Below are 24059 nucleotides of genomic sequence, written 5' to 3'. Positions count from 1 at the left end.
TATGATGAAAAGAAATCATAAGTACACTGGAGGGAAAGCAGTAGAATGAGAACTATTACAGATAAAAAAATTTCAAAGATTTAGCAACACAATTAAATGCTTAGTATTAACTGCACTCTTGTTTCTAAAAATCATCTGTAAAGACATTTGGGGAAGAATTAGGGAATCTGACCACAGACTGAATATTAAAAGATTTTAGAGAATTGTTAACTTTGTTAAATGGGAAGCGGTATTAGGCTTATATAGAAAAAAATTTTTCTTTTTAAAAAATGTATGCTGAAGTCTTTGGAAATTAATTGTCATGATGTTTGTAATTTATCTTAAATACTTGAACAAAATAAATAGCAAATATGGCAAACGTTAACGACTGTTGAATCTAAACGATGAGTCCAAGATATTGATTGCATTCACCTCTTTTTTCAAATATTTCAAAAGTTTTATAAAAGCTTGTTTTTACCCTTTTCATTTCTAAGTGGCCAAGAAGTCTCTGGCAAGTTTAAGCAGTGAAAAAGTGAAATACAATATATTTCTTGAAAATTAGCATGCTTTCTTGAAGAATACTGTTCAGCTCAAAGAAACCCTGAATCCACAGATGTTTACAGAAATTAAAACTGTATGTTCATATGACATATTTCTAAGATGACAATGGACTCTGTCATGACTACACAGGTAAGATTAATGAGAAAACTGTTAGTGATGTAGTTGCACATTTTAGATTTTCTTATTCAAGAAATAAGCATAAGTGGTGTGTCTTAAAATCACTGCCTTTCAAGATCTGAGATAATGAAAATAGCTCAAAATCCAGTCTTCCACTTGTGTGGGGGTGGGGCAGTGCCAGACTTCTACAGATGTACCAACGGCTCCAGTCAGTAATTATCAAGCTCACTTCTCCTTCAGCAGGGTGGGCATCACAGAGAAGGTAGAAGCAGTTTTTGACAAAAGCCAAAGTGTGTTGGGGGCCCTCTGACTAAGGGGAACTTGACAAGGTTTATCCATTCTTGGAGATTTATGTGAGTCTCAATTCAAAACCCTGGCCTCTTTTATTCCCTGTCTTATTGCTAAATATATTTCTTGAACCATCAACCATGAAAGCCAAGTCGACCTATTCTCCCCTTTAAGATTTTGCCAAAAATTCAAGTCACCATCTTAACTACCTGTCACTTAAACAAACGAATATTATTTTTAATGGAAATGTTGAAGTTTTGCTGCAGAAATATAGTTTGGGTACTGAACATAACATAGGCTCTGGGCCTTCCCTGAGCCTGCCCACCATCCCCAAAGCACCAGCATCATGGATCCAGCATCTGAGACACTGAATACCACCAAGAAGAACAAACCACAGGCAGAGGACATACAGATCCATAATCCTCTACTCTAGAGATTCCACCAAAATAGTTAGGACAATTTCATCAGTTTTAAGGAATTGGAAAATCACTGCTCACAATGGCTTCTCTCCACTTACTCATCCATCAGTCAAAGCATATGATACAACCTATAGGCTACTCACCAGCAAACAAGTAGAGGGTAGTCAGGCAGTAGAGAAAGCCTGGGTTGACTGCTGCCATTGCAGCTTTGGCAGCACAATCCACATGGATTAGGACAGTGGTTCTCAAAGTATGGTCCATGGACCACTAAGGACCCAAAGACTTTTTCAGGGAGTCTGTGAGGTCAGAACCAGTTTTATAATAATATCAAAACAACATTTGCCCTTTTTCTTTGTGTTGACATTTGTCCTGACGGTGCAAAAGCAATGGTGGGTAAAGCTCCTGGTCCCTCAGCGTGAATCAAGGCAGAGGCCCCAATTCTGTATTAGGGGTCATTGTATCCTTCATTTCTATATTTGCAGTGGGGGGGAGGAAATGCCAGTTTCACTTACAAATGTTATTGACTGTATTAGTTGGCTAGGCTGCCATAACAAAATTCCACAGACTAAGTGACTTAGACAACAGAAAAGAAACAGTTCTGAGGCTAGAAATCCAGGATCAAGGTGCCCACATAGCTGGTTTCCCCTGAGCCTGCCCTCCTGGGCTTCGAGATGACCACCTTCTCCCTGTGTTCTCAAATGGACTTTCCCCTGTGCATGCAAATCCTTTGTGTCTCTTCTCTCTGTGTGTCCAAATTCTCCTCTCATAAGGACACCAGTCAGACTGCATTAGGGTCCACTCTAATCCAGTCCAAATGTCACCATTTTACCTTATCTTCAAAGGCCCTATCTCCAAAGAAGGATACCTTTTGAGGTACTGGGGATAAGGACTCCAGCATATGGATTTGGGGAAGCACACAGTTCAGTACATAGCATCGAAAAAGCAGTGAAACTATTAATTGTATTAAACCTCCACTCTTGAGTATATGTCTTTTTAGTATTCTGTGTCATAAAAGTAGACATGCACATAAAGCACTTCTGGTGGATTCCAAATTATTATATTATCTCAAGGGAAAACATGTGAGCAATTGTTTGAGTTGCAAGCTGAACTAGCCACTTTTTCCATGAAATAACATTTTGCTTAACAGAATGACTGGCAGAGAAACCATGGTTAATCAGACTTGGGTAGTTGCCAGACATTTTCTTGAAAATGAATGACCTGAGCCTGTACATCAAGAAAAACAATGAATCGTTGTTGCTAATAATAAAAATCTAAGCTTTCAGGGAAAAATTAGAATTTGGGAAACTTGTATCTGCCACCAGGAGCTGGATGGCTCTCCAGTATTTAAATACTGTTCTGATTTAAAGATATTGGTGATGATATTAACTGTTGTGATATATTTGATATTGTACAATGCAATGTGATAGCACACAGAAGTTGCCTAACTCAGTGAACCAATTATTCCTCAGAAGACCAATGGATAAAGTTACAAAACCATGCATGGGTAAAATTTCCATCCAAAATGCAAGCTAGACCAAAGGATTTTAATGGAAAAGAATATGAAAAGCCCATTAACACGTTTTCAGATTTCACACGGCAACTAATCTACCTTTTTGTACTACGTGTTTTTCTGTATAAGACCAGGTTTTGCTCATCTATTAGTTTCTGAACCAAACTAATATATTGCAATAGAAGGTGTAAGTATACATGTGAATCGAGCTGTCTTCCAATAAGCCGGCTTTACCCTGATGTTATCTGAAGACTATGGTCAAACACCTCCAGCATCTCCCTTCCTTTGGTCTATTTTCTCCAAAGTTTTCTAGCTGTTCCTCCCTGTATGTGGTTTGAAGTCTTTTCAACAGCCTGGTACTCAGCTATGAATACATTGCAGTTTGTCTATGACCTTCAAAGAGTACATGTCAATATCAGGAGAAGGCAGTGGACATAAATAAAGCAAGTTCAAAGTCCACAATCACAAAATTAAAAGCCTGACATCCCATAAATTTGTTCCAAGTGCTCTGAATCTCCAGGGAGGAAGCCTGATCCCAGCCAAAACTGGACAACACCATGGTAAATTCAGTCCCCACACACTGTCCCTGTCCTCTGATGCCTTCTGAGAATGCCCTTGTCTGACACAGCCTCCTTTCAAGAAGAGGTGAATTTCAGGATGAATCCAACCTGTACCTGCCCCTCCCCTTTCCCACAGAAGAGCATCTCCTACAACAGTGAGAAGCCACATAGAGAAAGAAAATTCCAGGCTGCCCAGGCCATTCTAAACCCACTCCATTGAAGGAGATCAGCTGGAGGATAGAGAGGATACCCAGACACTTTCAAATTACAAATGTCAGAATAAGGGAACAAAGAAGACTATGTATCTGCCAAGTATACCAAAAAATATTACTGGACTAGGAATTGGAATACTTGATTTCTTTTATGTTCTTTTGAAATTGGGTGCCTCAGCCAGTTGCAAAACCTCTCTGGATCTTTCTAGACTCTTTCCCTTTTTTTAAGAACTTTTATTGAGATATAATTGACATACAATAAAGTGCCTATATTTAAAGTGTACAATTTGATATTTTTTTCTTATTAGTAATGTCTATATGGCAATCCCAATCTCCGAATTCATCCCACCCCAATCCCCACAGACTCTTTCACCTGAACATATCAGGGAGCAAATATATGATCCTTGAGGACTCTCCCAGCTGTGACATCCTAGGATGCTTCTCTAGGAGCACAGTTGACCCTTCATTACTCACGTTAGTGGAAAGAATGTGATTTGAATACTCCAAATACGTAGACAACATGAAACTCATTTCTCTTTGGCCTTGGAATATATTTCGGGGCATGGAGAAAATCACAACAAATTTCTCTTCCCAATGATGCTTAACTCAGGCTAATGTTAAAAATCCAATTGTTTACAACTAATGATGCTGTGCTCTGCTAAACAAATGTAAGGTAGTATCCCATAGAGCAGCCCAGGGCCAGAGACAGTAACGGACTAGGAATTGGGAAGATGTGGGTCCTGGCCATGTTTCCATCAATTCCTAGCTCATCCTCTCCTAATATGAGATAACTCATCTTTAAAGTAGTTTCAGAAGACACTTTCTGAGCACTCACTCAATGAGGCACTGTACTGGCACACAGGACAGAGGTAAACAAGACAATCCCTTCTCTCAAGGGTGTGTACCTAATGAAGATGAAAGGAAGAGGGGTTTGAGAACAATGAAAGGGATAAACACTGGATGCAAGAAGGTTCAGGGAAAGGGGTGCATCTAACCCAGTCGTGTCTTGAGCAGTCATTTAGAAAGTCCCAGGAATGCTAACATCTAAGCTCAGACCAGTAGATCAATAAGGTCCAAGGGTCGTCTCATCCTGAGCATAATGCAGAGCTACCATAAATTTTAGCATGTAATTTCATAGCCGGGGGTCCCCCCCAAGCCTTAGCATCTATATTAATCAGCTGTTGGCCAAGGGGACAAGCGGGGCTAAGATTCAGCTGGAGCTCTGCTGACCAAGTCAAGGCCCTGCTGTGGAGCTGCATCAGCTGGAGAAAGGGAAGCCTTTCAGAAAGCTCACAAAGTTGTCCTCTGTTTGGCAACTTGCGCCCTGGGAGCTGCCTCTGCATTTGCCCAGCAGGTTGCCTTCTTCAGGTCACACAAAACAGCATATGGGCTCCTGGCCCTGCATTTAACAAGCAAGGAGTCAATGGAGAGGATAAAATTCTAAGTTTATGTGAAAGCCCTTTGTCGACTGTGCAACACCCTCCATGTGCAAAGTGGGGCAGGCAGAGGTGATTCAGAAGCTTAGCAGGTGAAAGCAGAAATTACATTCACTAGAAGAAGTTTCTGCCTACCCACAGCTTGTAGAATCCACTTGAGACATTCAGGTCTGGCAACCTCCTCTGTGGGAAACCATCTGATTATAGACTGGCCAGAAAACACAGTGGGGGTAGACGACGTGATTTGGCCTGTTCTAGTCACAAACTCCAGGACAAATCTAGCCAGGGGTTCAGAAGAGCCTCAGACAGAAGCACCTGGGTGAGCCTGCCCTGACCTAAGCCAGATCCCTTTGATCTTTCTGGAGCGTGACTTGGAGAAAAGATCCGGGCCTGTAAGTTCACAGAAGCCACACTGGGCAAAACCAAAGGGAGGTTTTTGTAAAGCTCTGTAGCATTGTGGGTGGGAGCAGCACAGTGATACAAAACCCACAGGGACCTGTACAAAAACTGCAAGGGCCAAAGTGACATTTCCCTGGGAAATCTGTAGCCTGGCTACCATGCTCCCGGGGACTGACATAGCAAATAGCTGTCCTTCCTTGCTCAGTGACCCAGAAGGGATGCCAGAAACTTGTCTGAACCAGAAGAGGTGACCCCCAGCTGCTGGCCTCTCTCTCACTGCTGTTTTCTCTTGAGTGAAACTAGCTTTTCAGCCATATTTGAGGAATACAAAAAGGTGATTCTTGAAAACCATCCTTGTCTTGGTTTCTATTGCAAAACAGTCATATGGAATTTCTGAATCCAAATTCCTAGAGAGATTTGCCTGAGGGCGTTGCTTTGCAGTTTGGGAAGATAAATTTAAAGAGAGAGATTTGTTTTTAGACCAGGGATAGTTGCTCATTCTAACACTGAATATACTATAAATCCTCAGTACATGATTGGGGTTTCACACTGCCCTGTCACCGTTGATATGCCACATGTTATCTGACTTAAAGCAGCACTGGTATCTGTGAAGGCCTTGACTCTGAAATAGTCATGGATCCAAGACCCATCCCCTTGGCAACATCCATTTTCTAAGACTGAGAGTTAGGTGTGCATCTAGGAAGTGAGAAAAGTCTAAAATAACAGACAACAACCATTCCAAGAACTTTATAAAGAATTTGGAAATGTTCACCATAGGAGTGTGTGCTCCTACCTATTCCTCAGATAACAACCTCCCAAAAGCAAACCCAAAAGCAATTGCAAATCTGCAGTTGACTAAATCATCATGAACTAGTTGGATAAGCACCAAGTGCCACCTTTCAAAGAGCTCTCTTAAGATCCTCCCATCCTCAAGATGATAGAAGAAGAAAGGTGGGAGCACTGCTGAGGTTTTTGGAAAGCCCTCCAACACTGTGTGAGACTGACAAGATCATCTTCGGAAAAGGGACCCGCCTGATTGTGGAAGCAAGTAAGTAATTCGTTTATTTGTTCTTTAAGCTTAATCCTCCATCTAAGGAGGCAGAAATGTCAGGGGATGTGAAGTGGGTAGTCATAGCACCAATATTGTGTCAAGAAGTCTGTGGAAGGTGTGAACTACCGTTAATCCCCTCCATAGGAATTGGGGGGGGGGGTCTGAAAAAAAATAGATTTGGGGGTTATGAAAGACCCCACACAGCTCAGGGAAACTGAGAAGGTTCTGGACTTTGGGTCAGGCCGTAGAGACCGCAGAGTCACTGGCTCAACTCCCCTAGACGAGTCAGAACTGACCAGGGACAGGGTTGAGCTGAGTCTGGGTGATTCTATCAAGGTGGCTCAAGACACAAAGACTTTTGACCTTCTTTAGGCCAAACACTTGCTCTTGGGAGAGCTTAGAATGGAGTCAGCCTCCTGGGCACTGAGGGTTAGGCCAGGGTAAGGGGGCACTGGTGCTGCTCCGTTTTTCTTCAAAAAAAGGGAAGCACTTCCAGAAAACTGTTTCTAATTGTTTGAGCTGCAAATGGAAGTTAGATGATGACTAGTGAGGAAGCTGGAACATTCTGGTTCCCATTGAGACCAGATCCCAAGCAGAAGAAAGTGAACATGCAATGCTTTCTTTAAAGCCTATAGGATACAGCCAGCCGTAGCTCCCCAAGGACGCGTGGCATCCATCTTCCTCACTAAGGGGAAGGGGTGCCACTCACTAATGGACTGTTGTAAAGGAATCAGTCCTAATGCTGTCAAAGGATTGTGCTCAACAAAGAGGCATCGTCTTGTGTCATTGAAGTGACGTTTGAATTCAATTGTGTCTTGTTAAAACAAGAACAGCAGTCTCCATTGGGCAGCAGCTTCCAGTTAGATAGTGGAGATTAATATTAAGCTAGAACATGTAAGAAACAAACAGAAACCCCCATTTCAAAGATCTTAGCATCAGGGTCCCAAATCTGCTAAGCTGGTGGCTGGAAAAGTAACAGCATGTCCTGGCCTGACGCCTCGGTGTTCGGCTTGTGTTTTCTAAAGTAAAAGAAGACTCTAGAGAGGTGGGGTGAAAATGTGACAGAGTGGGCTCCTCTTAGAGAATGACTGGGGACAGGACAGTCCTGGGTGTATGAAGCGAAGGAGGCATAGAATTGGGAGCAGAGGATGGGAAAAGGAGGATTGTAGGCTGGGCATCCCCAGACCTCACACACTAAGGGGAGAAGTGGGGCAGAGGCTTTCCATCCGCAAAAAGATGGAGAGCCAAAGCCGGCTAGCAGGGTCAGAGCAGAGAAATTCATATATTTCTGTAAATCATAGTAAGATTTTGAAAGTTCAGCTAATTGAGGTTCTTGCCTTTAGACCTCACTGGCTTTAAATTTTCTCACTAAAATAATAGTTTATCCACATTCCTGACAAAGTTAGTAACTGAGTTCCCTTATCTCCCTTTGTTCACTGAGTTCTTCCTAATGAATTAAGTTCTTCTGTTTACTGACTTACTTAAGTCAGTGTTGCCCCAAGTGTAGAAGGCATACTACATGGTTTTAGATGGTACAAAAACAGACTTTCTTTTCATTTGAATTGTGCTTTTAATGGTATCCGTATAGTACAACTAGTTTGTCAAACCCATGTGATTTAAAGTTTTCTCTTTTTTATTTATTTATTTATTTATTTATTTATTTATTTATATTGGTTGTGTTGGGTCTTCATTACTGCATGCGGGCTTTCTCTAGTTGCAGAAAGCAGGGGCTACTCTTCGTTGCGGTGCTCAGGATTCTCATTGCAGTGGCTTCTCTTATTGTGGAGCATGGGCTTTAGGCACACGAGTGTCAGTAGTTGTGACACTCAGGCTCATAGGCTTAGTTGTGGTTCATGGGCTTAGTTGCTCTGCAGCATGTGGGATCTTCCTGGACCAGAGCTAGAACCCGTGTCCCCTGCATTGGCAGGCAGATTCTTAACCACTGTGCTACCAGGGAAATCCCTAAAGTTTCCTCTTAATTATATTTTAAGTTTAAATGTGAGTAAATTTAAAGAAAATTATTAAGCAGATCTTATGACTGATGGATGTGACCCCAAAAAACCCAAGAAGAGATGTGATGAATTGCTGTTTAGGAAACACTGAGCTGGTGCCTTCCATTGTCCTTTGAAATAAAAAGATAAGGGGCTTCCAGAGAGGGCAGGATCCAGAGTATCTTTGTATGGTGCCTTCTTTTTAGTCAACAAGTATTGGATAAAGAGGCATCACTGCAAGCCCAGATCCTTTGTCTTCTTAGAAGCCACTTTCTTTTGATGCTCTCTTTTCTCAGGACCTTCTTTCAAGTTCTTACTTGTAGGGCTCCCAGGGAGCACCAAACTAACAGTCTACACAGACCCACAGACCCAGATCCACCATAGCTGTTAGCCTTCCAGATGGAGAAAACCTGGGGTTGCCACTTAACTTCATAAAACAGAACCAGAGAACAGGACAAAAGAGCAAGGAATAAAGTATCACAATGTAAACATGTGCTACTGACCATGACAATGACAGGAGCTGAGAAAGGGCCACAGTCGTCAGGAACATCTTCTTGCCAGTGGGCCACTGGATGGATTTCGAGTCATATATATTTTTACATGATATACATATATCATCATCATATCAACTCCCACTTTTTTGAGTGCTGATTATGTATTGGGCCACTGGACTAGGCACTTTATTAATGAAAGTCATTCTACTTGGTTCTCACATGATCATGCAAAATTAGGTACTATTCCCTGCATTTTTACAGGTGAGGAGGGGTTCCTCAAGATCACACAGCTTAGCAAATTCAAACTTTGTATCATCTGTCTGATTCTAAAACCTACGCACTTAAGAACTCTGCTCTTCTACCAGGACTAAAGTTCGATTGGGGCACATGTGGTGGTTTTTCCTGCCTGGCCCAGAGTGCCCCTCAGGCTTCTAATGAACTCCTTTCCAAGCTGCCTGCAGAGTCTGAAGCAACAGTTAGGCTGTTTCGCTTCCAGCTGCCATCCCTACCACAATCCTTCACCAAGGCAGGGCTCCTGCCCACAAACCAAAACCAATTGCCCAAAGAGGCATTCTCCAGGCAAGGCCCATCCTCCACATTACACCCCTAGGGCTCCAGGATCCCAACACTCAGAAAGGTTCAGACAATGACCAGAGCATCACCCTTTCCCCCAAGAAAAAATCCTGGGATCATCAACATGTTTCTAAAATGGCAAGAGATGCTTTTCCCATCTTTGCCATTCCTTTCCTCTCACTCACCGTGAGCATCTCCCAGAATACAGCTTTCACCTGCCATTCCCTCTGCCTGGAACCATTTTCTCCCAGGGACTCACCTAGCTTTCTCCTCACCTTCTCCAGGTTTTTACTTCAGTGTCACGTCTAGTGAGGCCTTCTTTAACCACCCCTGTCTCCTGTAGTCCTCTTACCACCCTATTTTGTATAGTCCTCATTGCCACCGGAAACTTCGAAGGCTCAGTTATGGGGTGTCTCTCTTGTTCCATGAGGACAAGGGCTCTGAGTTGTGCCTTACTGTTTCCACGAATACATTGAAGGCACTAAGTAAATGTTTGTTGAATAAATGAACAAACGAACAAAGAAATGAATGGATGGATGGATGGATGGATGAGAGGACAAGTCAATGGTGGTGTAAGGCAAAAGGAAATAGAAATGTAAGCAAGCTAAGCACCTCCAGAGCCAAGCCGGATCCCAGCTCTGCAACCCGTGACAAGTCACTGTCACTATTCTTCTAGGTGCTGGGCAATCAGGATGCACAGAACTGGTTTCTGTCTAGAAACCCTTGCCTTATCGGAGCTTACAGTGTAGTGTAAAGATGGTAAACTCACTCTATAAAATATATGTATTTCAGGTAGTAATAAGCCCTGTGAAGGAAAATAAATTGGGGAAGAGGAATAAAGGGTATTAGTGGGAGAGGGCAGTTTGCAATTTTTAATGGAGGAGTCACAGAGGGCCTCGTTGGAAAGGTAACATTTGAGCAGAGACCCGAGGGGATGACAGAGTGAGCCATGCCGATTTTTGGAGGAAGAGCACTTCCGGGCAGAGGGAATACAAGCACTGCTTGGGATATGGGAAGGATAGCAAGGAGGCCTGGGTGGCTGGAGGAGAGTGAGTGACTGGGAGAGCGTTTGTGAATGAGGTCAGGTTGCTAATGTGGAGAGGATGGTTTTTAAGTCACTACAAGGACTTGGGCTTCCTTCAAGAAGGAAGGTGAGAGAAGGGAATGGCAGTCACACTCGACCTTGGGAAGAGACCAAGGGAGACATAAACTTGGATTCCAGTCCTCATCTTCATCTCTAAGAAGTGGGCACTTTTATTGCAAACACCAAAGAAACAGAATTCTCTTTTCCCTCAGCAACCTCTCCCTACACCCTGCTTCAATTACATCTTCCTGCTTCAAGTAAAACTTTTCACTCTGAGTCTAACACTAATAAGCATTCTAATAATTACACCGAGCATTTACAGAATGCTTTATATATACACCCTTTCATTTAATCTTATGACCTCACAATGCAGAAGACAGTATCCTCGTTTTATAAAGGAAGCAAATGAAGCTCAGTGACCTTAAGGAACATGGCCAAGATTGCACACTTATTAAGTAAGAAACTGAGTTGAACTTGATTTCAGGTTTTCTGACATTTCCTTACTTCACCGCAACTGAGAACCACTCTCCATTTTAGTGATTCTTGAAGTATGATATGCAGTCCTGTATGGGCTGTAAACGGATCTGAAAATGCATATTTTCTCCCTGAATTTTGTGAGTGACATACAAGCAATCTCACAGACTCTGATTTTTACATATGACAGAGGCTAATTTAACTGTCACTTTAAAGTGTAAGTATGCCATTAAAGCTTGCTCAAATTTTAAGTTCATGAATATGTTATCAAAATGTTCCGAAGACCCTAGTTCTATTTTATACTAAGCCTGGTTGCTGCACAGTGCTTCTCAGTGATGCAAAGCTCTGACTGGACATGAAATGGAATTCTCCTAAAAGGTTCTGATGGGGCATATAACTCACTTGATCTTGCCCTACCTAGGCATAGCCCAAAGGTTGAGAATCACTACTCTATCATAAACAGCCCACCTTTCTTTGCTCCTGACCTAACTAAGAAACTCTTTTCCAATCTCTCTCATTCAGAGCACAAATTCAGATTGTAACGTGGCAAAAGCCGAGGTTTCCATTTGACACAGGAATCACCTCTTGCTTTGTCCTGAAGGGTAGCCCCCAAGACTGAGGAGAAAAGAGGTTAAGCAGATGAGACAGAAAATCTCATCCACGGACTATCACGTGACTTGGCAATTGGGGCCAGGGTTGTGGTAAGGAAAAAGCACAGCAGTTTTTAGACTGGGTTTATAGGCTGTGCAGAATCCACTGATATTCGGCACAGGAACCTATCTGAACGTTGAACCAAGTAAGTGACTCGGTTTTTTTTCTTCTTTTGACCACTCTGTTTGGCAGTTATCACTGTTAAATATTTTCTTAACTCATCAGCTTGGGAAGCACGTCTTAGGTTGTTGAAAATCCTTCCAGCAGGTAATTTAGCAAGGGATGGTTTGAGGAGCAGGGACTGAGTTTCTCATAAAATCTGGCGTGGGTATGTGTTGCAGTAGTCTTTTTGGTCCACTCTCCACCCTGGAGAGTTTTTGTGGCCTTCCCTCTACCTGACTAGCCTTAGAGAACCAGCTTACTTAACACCCATGCATTCACCATTTACAAATCTGGGCCATAACCAGACCTGTACTACAGCACATCTAGTATATGTGAGGTGCGGTGGTGAGCATGTTAGACCAAGAATTCAAAGGCCGAGTTCCTATCCGTCTCTTTGACGAGCTCTGTGACCTGACTTCACTGAGCTCGAGTTTCCCTTTCGCTGGTTCAAATGATTTCCAAGGTGTCTTCCAGCTTTAGCACAACTAAGATTCTGATTATCATCCAGACCAATTCTAAGGGACAATATAGTAGGAAAAGCAAGGAAGTCCAATGGTGTGAATGTCTTATGACTCAGTGGGAATTCTGGGATTTAATGAAAAAAGAAGCTGAAAAAGGAGTCAAAATCTCCCTATGCGTCCATCACTTAGCACTTGTGTGACCACAGGGGTTTTGACAAGTGACAGCTGAAGCTCCTTTCAGTTCTGTCATCTATTGGTCTGGTTCAGTGGATGGAATCTGGGGTCTGGAGACCTGAGAGTCAGGCCCAGCTCAGCCACTATCTTAGCCACTCTTAGCTCCAGTGACTTCATCTGTAAGATAGATCTAATAATACCATCTCATGGAGTTTGTTACAACAGTGTTTGTTGAAGTAGTGTAAGTACTAGCCATGTGTAAGTAGTAAAGTACTTATAGACATGGTAGTCATCTATGAGTATTAGGATCCTTTTAATAGACTCCAAGTCTTTGGCATCAATGGCTCTTGGTCCAACCATCATGTCCTTCCACCTCTAACTGAGGCATAGTTCCTTCTGATTGACTTGATCCTTACTGTTATGTTTCTGCTGACAGTAGCCATTTGACAGTTAATTCCTTTCTCCCTGTGAAAATGTGATTGTCAAGCAAGATCTGGGGGTAAGAGATGACAGGTTGGAGGAGATAATAGCAGTAAACCTAGGGACTTCCCTAAATGTCAACACTCAGGAGATAACACACACCAAAGAAGCTGCCAAAATGAAATGCTTAGATCTCAGAAACCCCTGCAAAGTTCTATGTCTCCAGCTAACCCACCCCCTTCAAAACAGATGGACTAGGCAGGGGGCAAATAGGTAGTAAGGTTTTGGGTCATGATGTCTGAAATGGTGCCCTGACAACACAACTCACCTTTGGAAATGGGACTCAACTCATCGTGGAATCGAGTAAGTGATGCATTTTATTCGGTGTGTATGTTCCCTTGGAGTGGTGGCATAGTCCTGAATAAACAGAACTTCTTGAGAAGTTCAGAGGCTCTAAATGGGAAATCTGTTGTTGTTGTTGTAGGAGGCTCTAAATGGGAAATCTGTTGTTGTTGTTGTTGTTGTTACAAAGAGCCAGGGTAAAATTGGAGGACAAATTCATTAGGTCTCTCTTAAGAAAATATTCTATGTATGCTTCAAACTCCATTCTGAGGGTTAGTGTTGATAAGTCTACAACTGCTTCAATAAAGCCCTTGGTCAGGCTTCTGGCCCCTTGGTCAGGGACTGGAGCCAGGGAAAATGCAAGTTCTAGGTAAGGAGAATCTCTCCACTGTTTATGAGGAAAAAGAGAATTGGTCACAGAGTAGGAAGAGGGAGGGTTAGAGAGAAGAAAAATATTAGTAAAGAAGGAGTTAGATCAAAAGAGCCTTCTCTGCCTCAGATGACAAAAGCCCATCTGCCCTTGTCTCCTTTTTTGCTGAGAACTTGCATAAAGTCATCGTGCCTGGCTCTCACTAAATGATCTCCAAGGTCCCGTCCTCATCTGGGTCTGTTGAGAAGAGTTACGTGCTCACCTCCCTTGTTAGTCCTGAATCTGAGGATTCTGTAAAGGGTTCAGGAGCCTATACCCAAAGTAGAAACACAGCCCCCAACTTTGAGACAATAGGGAAGTAGTGGTGCTCTCCGGGAGATATTGTCCATTGGTAGTCTGTTCCAATGTTTGGAAACCAAGGGGCCGTATTCAGGTAGTCTGGGTGGCTGCCAGCAATCAGTCACTGGGACCAGTCCAGAGAACAACAGCTTTTCAGACGCTTTCCAAAATACCAAGACCCATGGGGCATTGGTTATGTTCTGATTTTGTTTATTTCTAAAGGCAATAAAGAAGTGGGGAAATGTACATGAACGTGGGGAGGCCAATCTGACAGTCCTGAAAGGGACTGGTAGTGTCAACGCAGTCTCTGCCTCTCAGAGGGTAATATAAACTTACAGGCATCCTTGATTGCCTCTTGCTTCCAGGGAAATAGTGGAATTTGGTGAATTTTCTTATCTTTGAGGGGAGAGAGACTGGAGCAATGAAAAGAAGGAGGGAAACAGAATCACGTTGTAACTGATTGCAGTCTGATTGATGTTGGGCAAATTGCATTTGAGCAAAAAGTATTGTGTTTCATTTTCCCTTTAAATCATTTCCACTAGAAATTCAGAGTTATCTGCAGTGTTAGAATCAAATCTCTGAGGCTGTGCCTTTGGGAGTCCTAGGGAAGAAGGAAAGAGATGAAACTGATGCTTAGCCCCTCTGTGGAGATGCTGACCTCCCCTCTCCAATGATACCCCAATTGCTTCTCTGGTTTTCTCTTCCTGCAGTGATCAAGTGTAATACGATGATACAAAGCTCAGGAAGGGGGACTGAGAATTTCAAATCAAACCCCCAATCCTTAAAGTTTTGACAGCAAATAATGGCCATATATAACCAACCTTCCCTTTTGTCTAGCTGTAGCCCCAGACTCTTGATTTTTTGGTGATACGACAGAGTAATCTACAGGGTTTTTAAGTTCTATTTTACATGATTACTCTGTCCTCCTGAGGCTTGTATCTGAATTCAGAGTCAAGAGAAATGATAAAACAAAAATCAGCAATCCAAAGCAAGCACTGGCTTCTCTGACCTGTATCCATGACACACAGCACCACTGGGTTCCCCTGTCGGCTACCAATTTCTTGTTCAACCTTCAGGTCCACAGAAAGCCTTTCCATGGGCTCAGGGAATTAGAAAGTAGATTTGTTGTTATTGTGAGACTCAGTCTGAGTGATAGGGAAGAAATAAGGTTTCTCATCAAAAAGCAGGATTGTGACCCAAGAGAAGGAAACCAGAATGTGAGAACAAGCCATGTGTCTCAACCCTCCTCAGCCTAACATTCATTACAAGAAATGTCAATATTCAGTGCCCCATTGCTTCTCCCAAGCTAGTGTGTTCTTCTTGGAGAGCCCTCCCAATAAACAGGGTGTTAAATTTTCCATCTTGAAGGCAGCTGTTGGTCACCTGTCACCCTCTTCTCTTGCTCTGTCTCAGTCCCCAGTCCCAGTGCTTCTTGGCTGGAGATTACATGCTCACCTCCTCACCCGGCAGTTAAACTATTATTAGCTTCAAAGGGAACTGAGACTCAGTGGCATTCGGCCCCCTGATCACATCAAGGGCAGCTTTGTAGCTCTCTGAGTGGTGGGGTCTCTAGGCTGGGACCCAGGCTGAGGAGGCAGGACACAGATGTTCTAGCCCAGGCCTCAGGGCCAACCCCAGGCTGGTTACCTGTGAGGCAGTATCACAATGTGCTCCTGGGACACCCGACAGATGTTTTTTGGAGCTGGCACCCAACTCTTCGTGGAGCCCCGTGAGTGGATTTTTTCCATACATTTCTAGGGCTAAATTGACTCCTGGGATGAGGGTTCCCACCCAGTTTGCATAACATGAGAAAGTATAACTAGGAGATGGAGTAGTACAGATGTGGAGTGGGCCACAGTAAAGACACTCGGCTGGAGGGAGGGGATGTGGGGACATATGTATAAATATAGCTGATTCACTTTGGTGTACTTCAAAAACTGGTACAAGAGTGTAAAGCAATTATATTCCAATAAAGAGCTTTAAAAAAAAAAAAAAGACACTAGGCTGAGTAGCCAAAGTAGCTCTGTAAATATTTTTATTATTAAAAAATAATCTCTGAAATCTTCCGAGCAACCCAAAAAGCACAAAGAAATCTAGAAGAACTGTACTAATAGTTGGAGCCTCCGATGCAGAAGGTGCAGAGGCCCAGATTCTCCAGGTGGTTGCTTCACCCTTATGTATCCCTTTGGCTAAGCTGACTAGTGTGCCTGCCTTATTGCCACCTGAAAAATGTCCTGCAGCTGAAAGATTTAAGAGGGAGATGGTTAACCTGGTCAGAGTAAATCAGGTAGAGCAAACTTATATCTCAGTTAAAGCTAAATGCCATCTGGGCAGAGATCTTTGAAACAGTGACATTTATTATTGAGGTTTCGATGCTTAGGGAACCAGTAAGATGCTCTATGCGAATCTAGAACATAGATGATTTCTAAGTTTATAAATTAAGAAAGACTGTTCAGGAAAGGTATACACTTCTTTTTGTATTGTTTACCAACACGTAACTCATAGAAAGAGAAAATCTGAAAATAAAATAACAATTGCCCAAACAAATAGCACTTTGAAACACATGCTGAGATGTAATTACGTCTGTGGACCAAGAAAAAACCTGGAAATTCTCAAAAGCTAAGCAATTACATCCTTAAATTTCAGACTACAGTGTAGTGCAAATTTTATACAACTTTGAATTTTGGTGTAGGTGTAATATAAAATAGACTAGGTTATATGGCAACTATACTGAATGCATCCCATTTTTTAAAAAAGTTCAATTCAGTCAGATAGCCTTTTCTTTGGTTACGATGATACCAAAGAATGGGTTAAACACTTTACTTTCAAACAGTTGTTTTGAACAGATAGACATTAATTGAGAAAGAGAATCTGAGAAAAATGTTTTACCAAACCAATGCATTCTGCTCTATCTGAAATACTGAGTAACAGATTCAGAGTTCAATACCCTGAGTGTATATGACCTTCTTCAGACATATGTCTTGTTGGTCTAATATTCAAATTATTGTTCAAATTACTCAAGCCAGGTCTCTCCAGCCCAAAGTGATCTTAGCAACTACCTTTGAATTTAGATTTTTAAATCCCAAGCAAAGCTTAATTACCCAACCAAATCAGACTAGGATTGGATCATACTCTTAAGTAATGAAGGAAATAGGGTTGTTTTGGTTTTGTTTTTTTAATGGACTAGTTTCCTTTCTCTATAACTCATAGCTCCCTTGAAAATCAACCAGAATCCATCTCACCAAAGTCAGTGTGGTGAGCAAGAAATGCCACAATTCTGAAGGGAGGTGACTGAGCAGAACATGTGGTTTCCAAGCCGTTACTGCTGGGGTTATCAGTGTCTGTTATCAGTGGCTTCAGCTATGCCAGGAAACAGAACAATGAAGGTTTTCTCCTTCCAGGTTCCAGGAGAGCCCTTTGAAAAATCCCAACCCCTCTCTGGTTTTAAGGAAAGAAAAAGATGCATATACAGAGTAACAGGTAGATAATTGTGCGAGATGAGGCATGAAAGGAGAGAAGGCCAGGAGGAGACCCAATTATTGTAACCAATGTTCCACAGCTCCACTTAGAACAAAACAAGAAGAGATGGGCTTAAACTGGTTTTGTGTTCGTAAGGACTTCTGAGAATGATAGTTGTTATTCTCTGATTAAAGACTCAAAAGAAACTGTAGGGTGGTCCCTTACAAAAGAATAAGAATTCACCTGATGGCAGAGAGGTGGACCACTTAACTTTAGCAAATCCCTTCCAGTCCAAAAACTGGTGATGACACCCTGAAATGACCCCAACACTACCATCCGCAGAGTGTTGGAACCTGCCTTGATCTCACTCCAAGGGTTCATGCATTTAAAATAAACCGACTGATTCAGACAGATATTCAGGCTAACCTGATTGTCCAGAGGATTGACTGATAGAACATAGATCATTGAAACTCAGACGACCCAGACACTTCTTTGTATCTGTCATTTTCTATCTCTGCTCCCAGCCATATCTCTTAGCAGTTCCTAACCGGAAGTCAGACTGCCTGGCCTTTCATTGCTGCTTTCCTTGGTCATCCTTTCAGGGAGGTGCTAACAAGCTCAGGTCACCAACAGGATGCAGGAGAGTCTGGATTGCAGTGTTTGGCCCCAGGGGAACTGAGGAAAACACCATTGTTTAACTCCCACACGTGGATAATCATCTCACAAAATTAATTGATTATATTTGCAGAAAGCCAGGGTAATAAATCACCATCCGTTTTTGTCATGAAAAATGGGACAAACGTCGCTTGTCTGGTGAAGGAGTTCTACCCCAAAGATATAACTATAAGTCTGCAATCATCTAAGAGAATAAGAGAATATGACCCTGCTATCGTCATCTCTCCCGGTGGGAGGTACAGTGCAGTCAAGCTTGGTCAGTACGGAGATCCTGATTCAGTGACATGTTCAGTTCAACACGACAAACGCACCATTCTCTCCACTGACTTCGAACCGAAGAAAAATATTTCAGGTAGGTCCTATCTGGCCTCCAGGGGCTGGTATTGTGGGGAAGAAAAGTCGAGGGAAAGAGAAGTTGGAGATGTAAGCTCTTTTTTTAAAAAATATTTTTATTTATTTATTTTTGGCTGCATTGGGCCTTTGTCGCTACATGTGGGCTTTCTCTAGTCGCGGTGAATGGTGGCTTCTCTTGTTGCAGAGCACAGGCTCTAGGCACATGGGCTTCAGTAGTTGCATCACATGGGCTCAGTAGTTGTGGTGCACGGGCTTAGCTGCTCCTCGGCACATGGGATCTTTCTGGACCAGGGATTGAACCCATGTCCGCTGTATTGGCAGGCGGATTCCTAACCACTGCGCCATCGGGGAAGTCCTGGGAGATGTAAACTCTTGACAGATCACTCTAAATACGGCATCATGCTGGAAACAAAACTTAGGCCCAGACTCAAGACTTAGGCTTAATTCCCATCATTGACTAGGAATTAAACTCTCTGCATCTCTGCACTGGAATCTAAGATAAAGCCCATCTTATTTCATCCCCATCTGTCTCCTTCACCAACCCCTGTCTCCTTCATACTAAAGACTCTAGGGTTGAAAATTCACTTGGGGTCTAATCTAGTGTGAATGCCACAACAAAGAGCAGCCCAGCTTATCATGGTGTTAATTATCCTAGTTCTTCCTACCAATTAGAGGCATATCTGGATATGGGCCTCATGGTATAATGGGAAAAAATCTCAGGACAGGAAGTATGTTGACTGTGCAAATAGCCATAGGACCTTAACCAAGTCACTCCTCTGGTCCTTAGTTTAGTTACTTAAAGTCGCCTCCAGTTTTAAAACCTGAAATTCCTTGACCTTTTTGGTTGTCACTGTAACCCTGCCCACTGCTGCTTGTTCCAGAAACTCCAAAACCAAAGGAACCTGAAATTGTCGAGCAAGCTCAAATTCCAGAGACCTGCTATGAGCCCCGAGGTGAGTTGAAACCAAAGGGCCAACTTCAGAACTGAGGTTAAAGCAAACTCTGTCCTTGTCAGACGGGGCCCCAAATCATTCTATTTCAAAAGAAAACAAAAACCATACCTGAGCCCAGCTGGCTCCCTCTGAGTCTCCAAGCAGAGTTTGCCTGGCTGCAAGCATGAGTTTTTTCCAAAGCTTGCTTTGCTGAGTATGAACAGCATCCTCAGGTCTGTGAAGGCTGTCTGGCACCAAGCTGGGCATCAGACCAGGAAGAATGATGGTGATTCAGGGCAAGCTGGGTCGGTGCTGTGGGCCCAATATCTGGAAGGAAATTTAGTCTCTTGCTAAGTCCCTGAAATGTCTTCACTCTCGTTCAACCGCAGTTCAAATTGGGAAGGTGAACATGATGTCCCTTGCAGTCCTGGGACTCCGAATGCTGTTTGCCAAGAGTGTTGCCATCAATTTCCTCTTGACTGCCAAGTTATTTTTCTTTTAAGGTAAGAACTAGCTGCTTCTTATTCCTACCTCCACCCAAACTATGCTGCACATGGAGGAAAGGAGTTTAGGAATGGTAAGAAGCATTGGGAAAGGAAAAATACACAGAGGCACGTTATGGTTTAATAAGGTGGGCCTTTTCAGATACTCAGTATAACACCCTGTCTCCTGTTAGCCTTTTATTTCAAACCACACTCGAAACTCATGTAATATAATGTAATAACAGCCAATAATCCCCGCCTCCAACTCAGGAGCTAAAAACATTGCACCTAAACATGAGAAATCTTTTTCTTTATTGCTACTTTTGTTTATATGGCCAAGGGATCATGGGCTTTTTGCAAGGTCATCAATAAAGCTTCACTTGAAGAATATTCAGGGGGAGCAGAACCTGTCTTTGCCCAGACAAAGGGGATGCCAGCTCTCGATCCTTAATCACAGGACTCGATGTACAGACCAGCCTATCTTTAGGATGAACCTACACTCCCATTCTTAGTGAACAGCTCACTACTAGCCATTCAGGATGCGTGCAAAGTTGAGGATAAGATGTGAATTCTTTGCCTGTGACTCGCATTCCCTCTTCTGGTATCTTAGACGTGAAATTTGAACCGGGGCTTAGGTTTTCCTATGAAGCTCCTTCTCCAGTACCACCAAATACCTCAGTCTCAGCTCCTGATCTAAGAACAATCCTACACTTAGTGTGTTGGACTGATCCAACCTGGCCTGTAAGCATCCCCAGTCATTCCCCAATGGGTGACTGTTTTACCAGCCGTTCGAAGGGCACAGGCCAAATGGCAGTATGAAAAGAGCACTGCACCAGGAGTCAGAAGAGCTAGGTTTTAGTTCTGACTTTGTCACTAACTCACTGTGTTATCTGAGCCAGGCTGCTTCACCTCTCTGGGCCTGGGTTATCACATCTGTAACACAAAGGAGTGAAGAATGACTAAAGGAGAGTAGATGGGCTTTATGACTTGTGCCAACATGGATGAACTGATAGTGACTCGCTGAACTAACACCGTGTGTAGAAGAGAAACATGCAAGGATAGATAAGTGATGTCTGCAATGGTGCAACCACAGCAAGTACTGGCCATCCCCACACTGCAGGACAGAGCCCATTCCTTCCAGCACTAACAATCTCTGATTCTATAACTCTGACAATTTTCCTTTACTTGCAGGCTCACTGGCATGAGAAGGCTACGAGTCCTGAAAGAAACCAAAAGCCTACAGAGATGCTATCTCCTAGGTTTTTCACTTCTTGGTGGTTCAAGTTGACCCGTCCCAGCCTTGCTTAAATGGCTGCTACCCAAACCAGTTTTCCTTTAAAGGCAACACACCCAGCTTTTCCTTCAGCCTGATAGAAAGACAGAAGTCCTGGGGAGTGGGGGCTTATTGTCCCAACTGTCTTATATGCTGCTTTATAAAGGGATACAAAGGTATGAAGGACTCATTTTTTTTCCTGTAATTGATATACTTTGAAAACAGTGTTTTGTTCCTTTGACTTTCTTCGCCTCCAGAAGTAGAAAGTGGGAGCCAGCGGGTTCCCAGCTCCATTCCCCAAGAGGAAAATAGATCTTGGGGGGAGGAGAGCAGATGTCCTTCTACCTAAACATAAAAGGTTCTGCTCAACCCAGCACTAGATTTGCCCCTAACTAGCACTCTCATCCACAAAGGCACTTTCTGCTTTTCCTAGTACTTAACAAACAAATCTGCATTTGACTCCCTAATACTCTCTGTGCAGGCAATGGGGTTTCTAAAATCTCATCTAAATACTCTCAGGGCTATTAGCAGAGATCACAGTCAAATGCAGAGGAAATATGCTTCTCTCCATTAATTGATTTAACAAGCGTGAGTTACTCCAAGTTCTAGGCACTGTGCTGAGGGTGCAAAAATAAGTAGGACATGGGTCTTGCTTTCAAGCAACTCATTGTGCGAGTATTTTTGGAGGGAGGGATAGGAATGAGACCCCGAGATTTCCCCCCTATACAAACAGTGTCTTCATGACCCCTTGCCTGCCCATCTGTGCACAGGGAGTTTGAGAGCACTGGACCTTTGGTGTTGCACTTATTAAATTCTTTGTCTCTGTTGCATTTATTAAAGTACATTGCGTGCGCCTTGCTTCTGGCTTTACTCATTGCAGACCAGCACAGGGGGAAAGGGGGGGCTGTGAATTCACTGGTAGTCAGACAAAAACCAAACTGAGCTCACAGGGCACACCGCAGCTTCCTGGGCCCCCATCCTGCAGGCTCCTGCCTCGGGGTCCCAGCCCTGGGTTTCCTGCTACAGCAACAACAGCAGTGCCCCCAGTGTGGCCGCTGAGCTCTGCTCCTCCCACTTCAGCAAGCCCAGATTTTCCCCAGTGCATGAACCCTGGTAGCAGAGGCCTGGTACCCCGGCACTGTGGGTTCCTCAGCACCTATGTGGAGTGTCAGGCGGGGGCTTTTGAGGTTACAAGTGAAAGAGCAATGTTCATCCACAACTCCCCCGCCTTTGCCATCTGCAGACTCCCATGTCACATCCTCACAGCCCAAACCAAAGAAAGGAGGCAATTGCATACTAAGTCAATGAGTTTAGGACAATCTAGATGGATAAGGCAGGTCCATCCGTGGAGAAACCGATAAAAGATTCCACACATCTCCACCTCGTGTGCATCAAGAATGCCTGTTTCCAAAACATTTGCATCTGTTACTTTGGGCCCTTGTTAGACTGTTTCTCTGAAGTTGCTAAGAACAGAAAAAGCACATCCTCATTTTTCAGATGGAAAAAACATATGCCGCCCAGTAAAGGTATATATCTTGTCCAAAGTCCTTCAGTGAGACAGGGATATTTCTGGGAGCAGAACCAAGTTATCAGGAGTGCCAGCCCCAAGTTCCTTCCACAACAGCACAGAGCATCCCTGAGACGAGGAAGAGGGCTTGTCCTGAACTTAGCATATGAGTGAGCCACCCTCTGGCCCACTTTGATCATCAGCAAAAAGCATCCTAGCGTTTTATAGGACCATGAATTTCTTCCACCAAAAGGACCCTCCAGAAAAGATTTAAGGCAGGAGCCAGAGGGGGTTGTGGCTGCCTTTAGGTGTGGGGACGACGCTACCATGGATTATAGTTTTCCAAAGCTTTCACGTGCAGAATCTCATTTAAGTCCCACAAGGACCCTGACAGAGTCTCCAGGAGATTATTACACACACTCAGGCGGTGGCAGAACAGAAGCCCTAGAGGCTGAGTCATTTCCCTGAGACTTTGGCTCCCTCACCCATGTCCTTTCCATCTGTCTCTATGGTGACTTCTCTCTACCTGCCTGTGTTTAAGCCCAGATAAACTGCTACCCAAGCCATTTACTGATACAACATCCTAGGGTGCAGCTACAAGGAAGCACCCAGAAGTGCAACCCCGCACACTTGGCTCTGTCACTAACCAGCTCAATGACCTTGTGAATGTCCCTCATTTCTCTGGGCTTCAGTGCTTTTCCGATAAAATAACATCTAAGGCTTCCACTATTTCTAAGATTACATCTAATAACTCTAATAGTTGTTTTAAGGCAGAGACATCAGTAGAAGTAGAGGAAGGAGATAGATTCCCAGGGCTGAGGATGTGTGTATTTTTGACATCACATTGTTGGTTTCCCCTGGAGGTAGTTCTCTCCCTTGGGGATGCCACTGAGCTCCAACTCGGGGACTTTGAAGCTGGGATTCTGGTTTTCACAGACAGCTGTCTGGGAATATCTCAGTGCTCTTCAGTGAAAGAAAAATGTTCCCCAAACAAAGTAAGTAAAAGGAAATGCCAGAGAGAATCCAAGAGAAATAAGGTGGCTGCACAAGAAGATGCAGATGAAAGGTAAATTGGGGAAAATTTTTAAAGAAAATAACTTTGTGTCCAATTTGAGTCTTAAGAGGAAAACAGGCCAATTCACAACAACGGATAAATGATGGCGACTAAAATAAAGACACTTCCGAAAGTCTCTCCTTAGATTGGCCCTTCACCCACCCCATCCTGATATCCTCCCAAGGCACGCAGCACATCCTCATCAAGCCCTGCTCTGTATCAGGCACAACCTGGGCACTGGGGTCCCTCAGACATG

General features: G+C 43.4%; 2 gene segments (V, D, J or C); both read left to right on the top strand.

The window, feature by feature from the left end:
• The window catches only part of LOC130844891 (T cell receptor delta constant-like), a 475273-nt gene extending 453179 nt beyond the window's left edge, over positions 1–22094 (top strand). Inside the window, 5 exon segments of the C gene segment in view lie at positions 6462–6529; positions 18275–18553; positions 19437–19508; positions 19877–19990; positions 21161–22094. Coding sequence covers positions 6462–6529; positions 18275–18553; positions 19437–19508; positions 19877–19989 — 532 coding nt within the window.
• The window catches only part of LOC130844884 (T-cell receptor alpha chain constant-like), a 590793-nt gene that overhangs the window by 483232 nt on the left and 83502 nt on the right, over positions 1–24059 (top strand).

Source organism: Hippopotamus amphibius, chromosome 2 (assembly GCF_030028045.1).
Source record: "Hippopotamus amphibius kiboko isolate mHipAmp2 chromosome 2, mHipAmp2.hap2, whole genome shotgun sequence".
NCBI classification, from domain to species: Eukaryota; Metazoa; Chordata; class Mammalia; order Artiodactyla; family Hippopotamidae; genus Hippopotamus; species Hippopotamus amphibius.
Note: the sequence above shows the minus strand (reverse complement) of the source record. Positions and strands in the feature narration are given on the sequence as shown.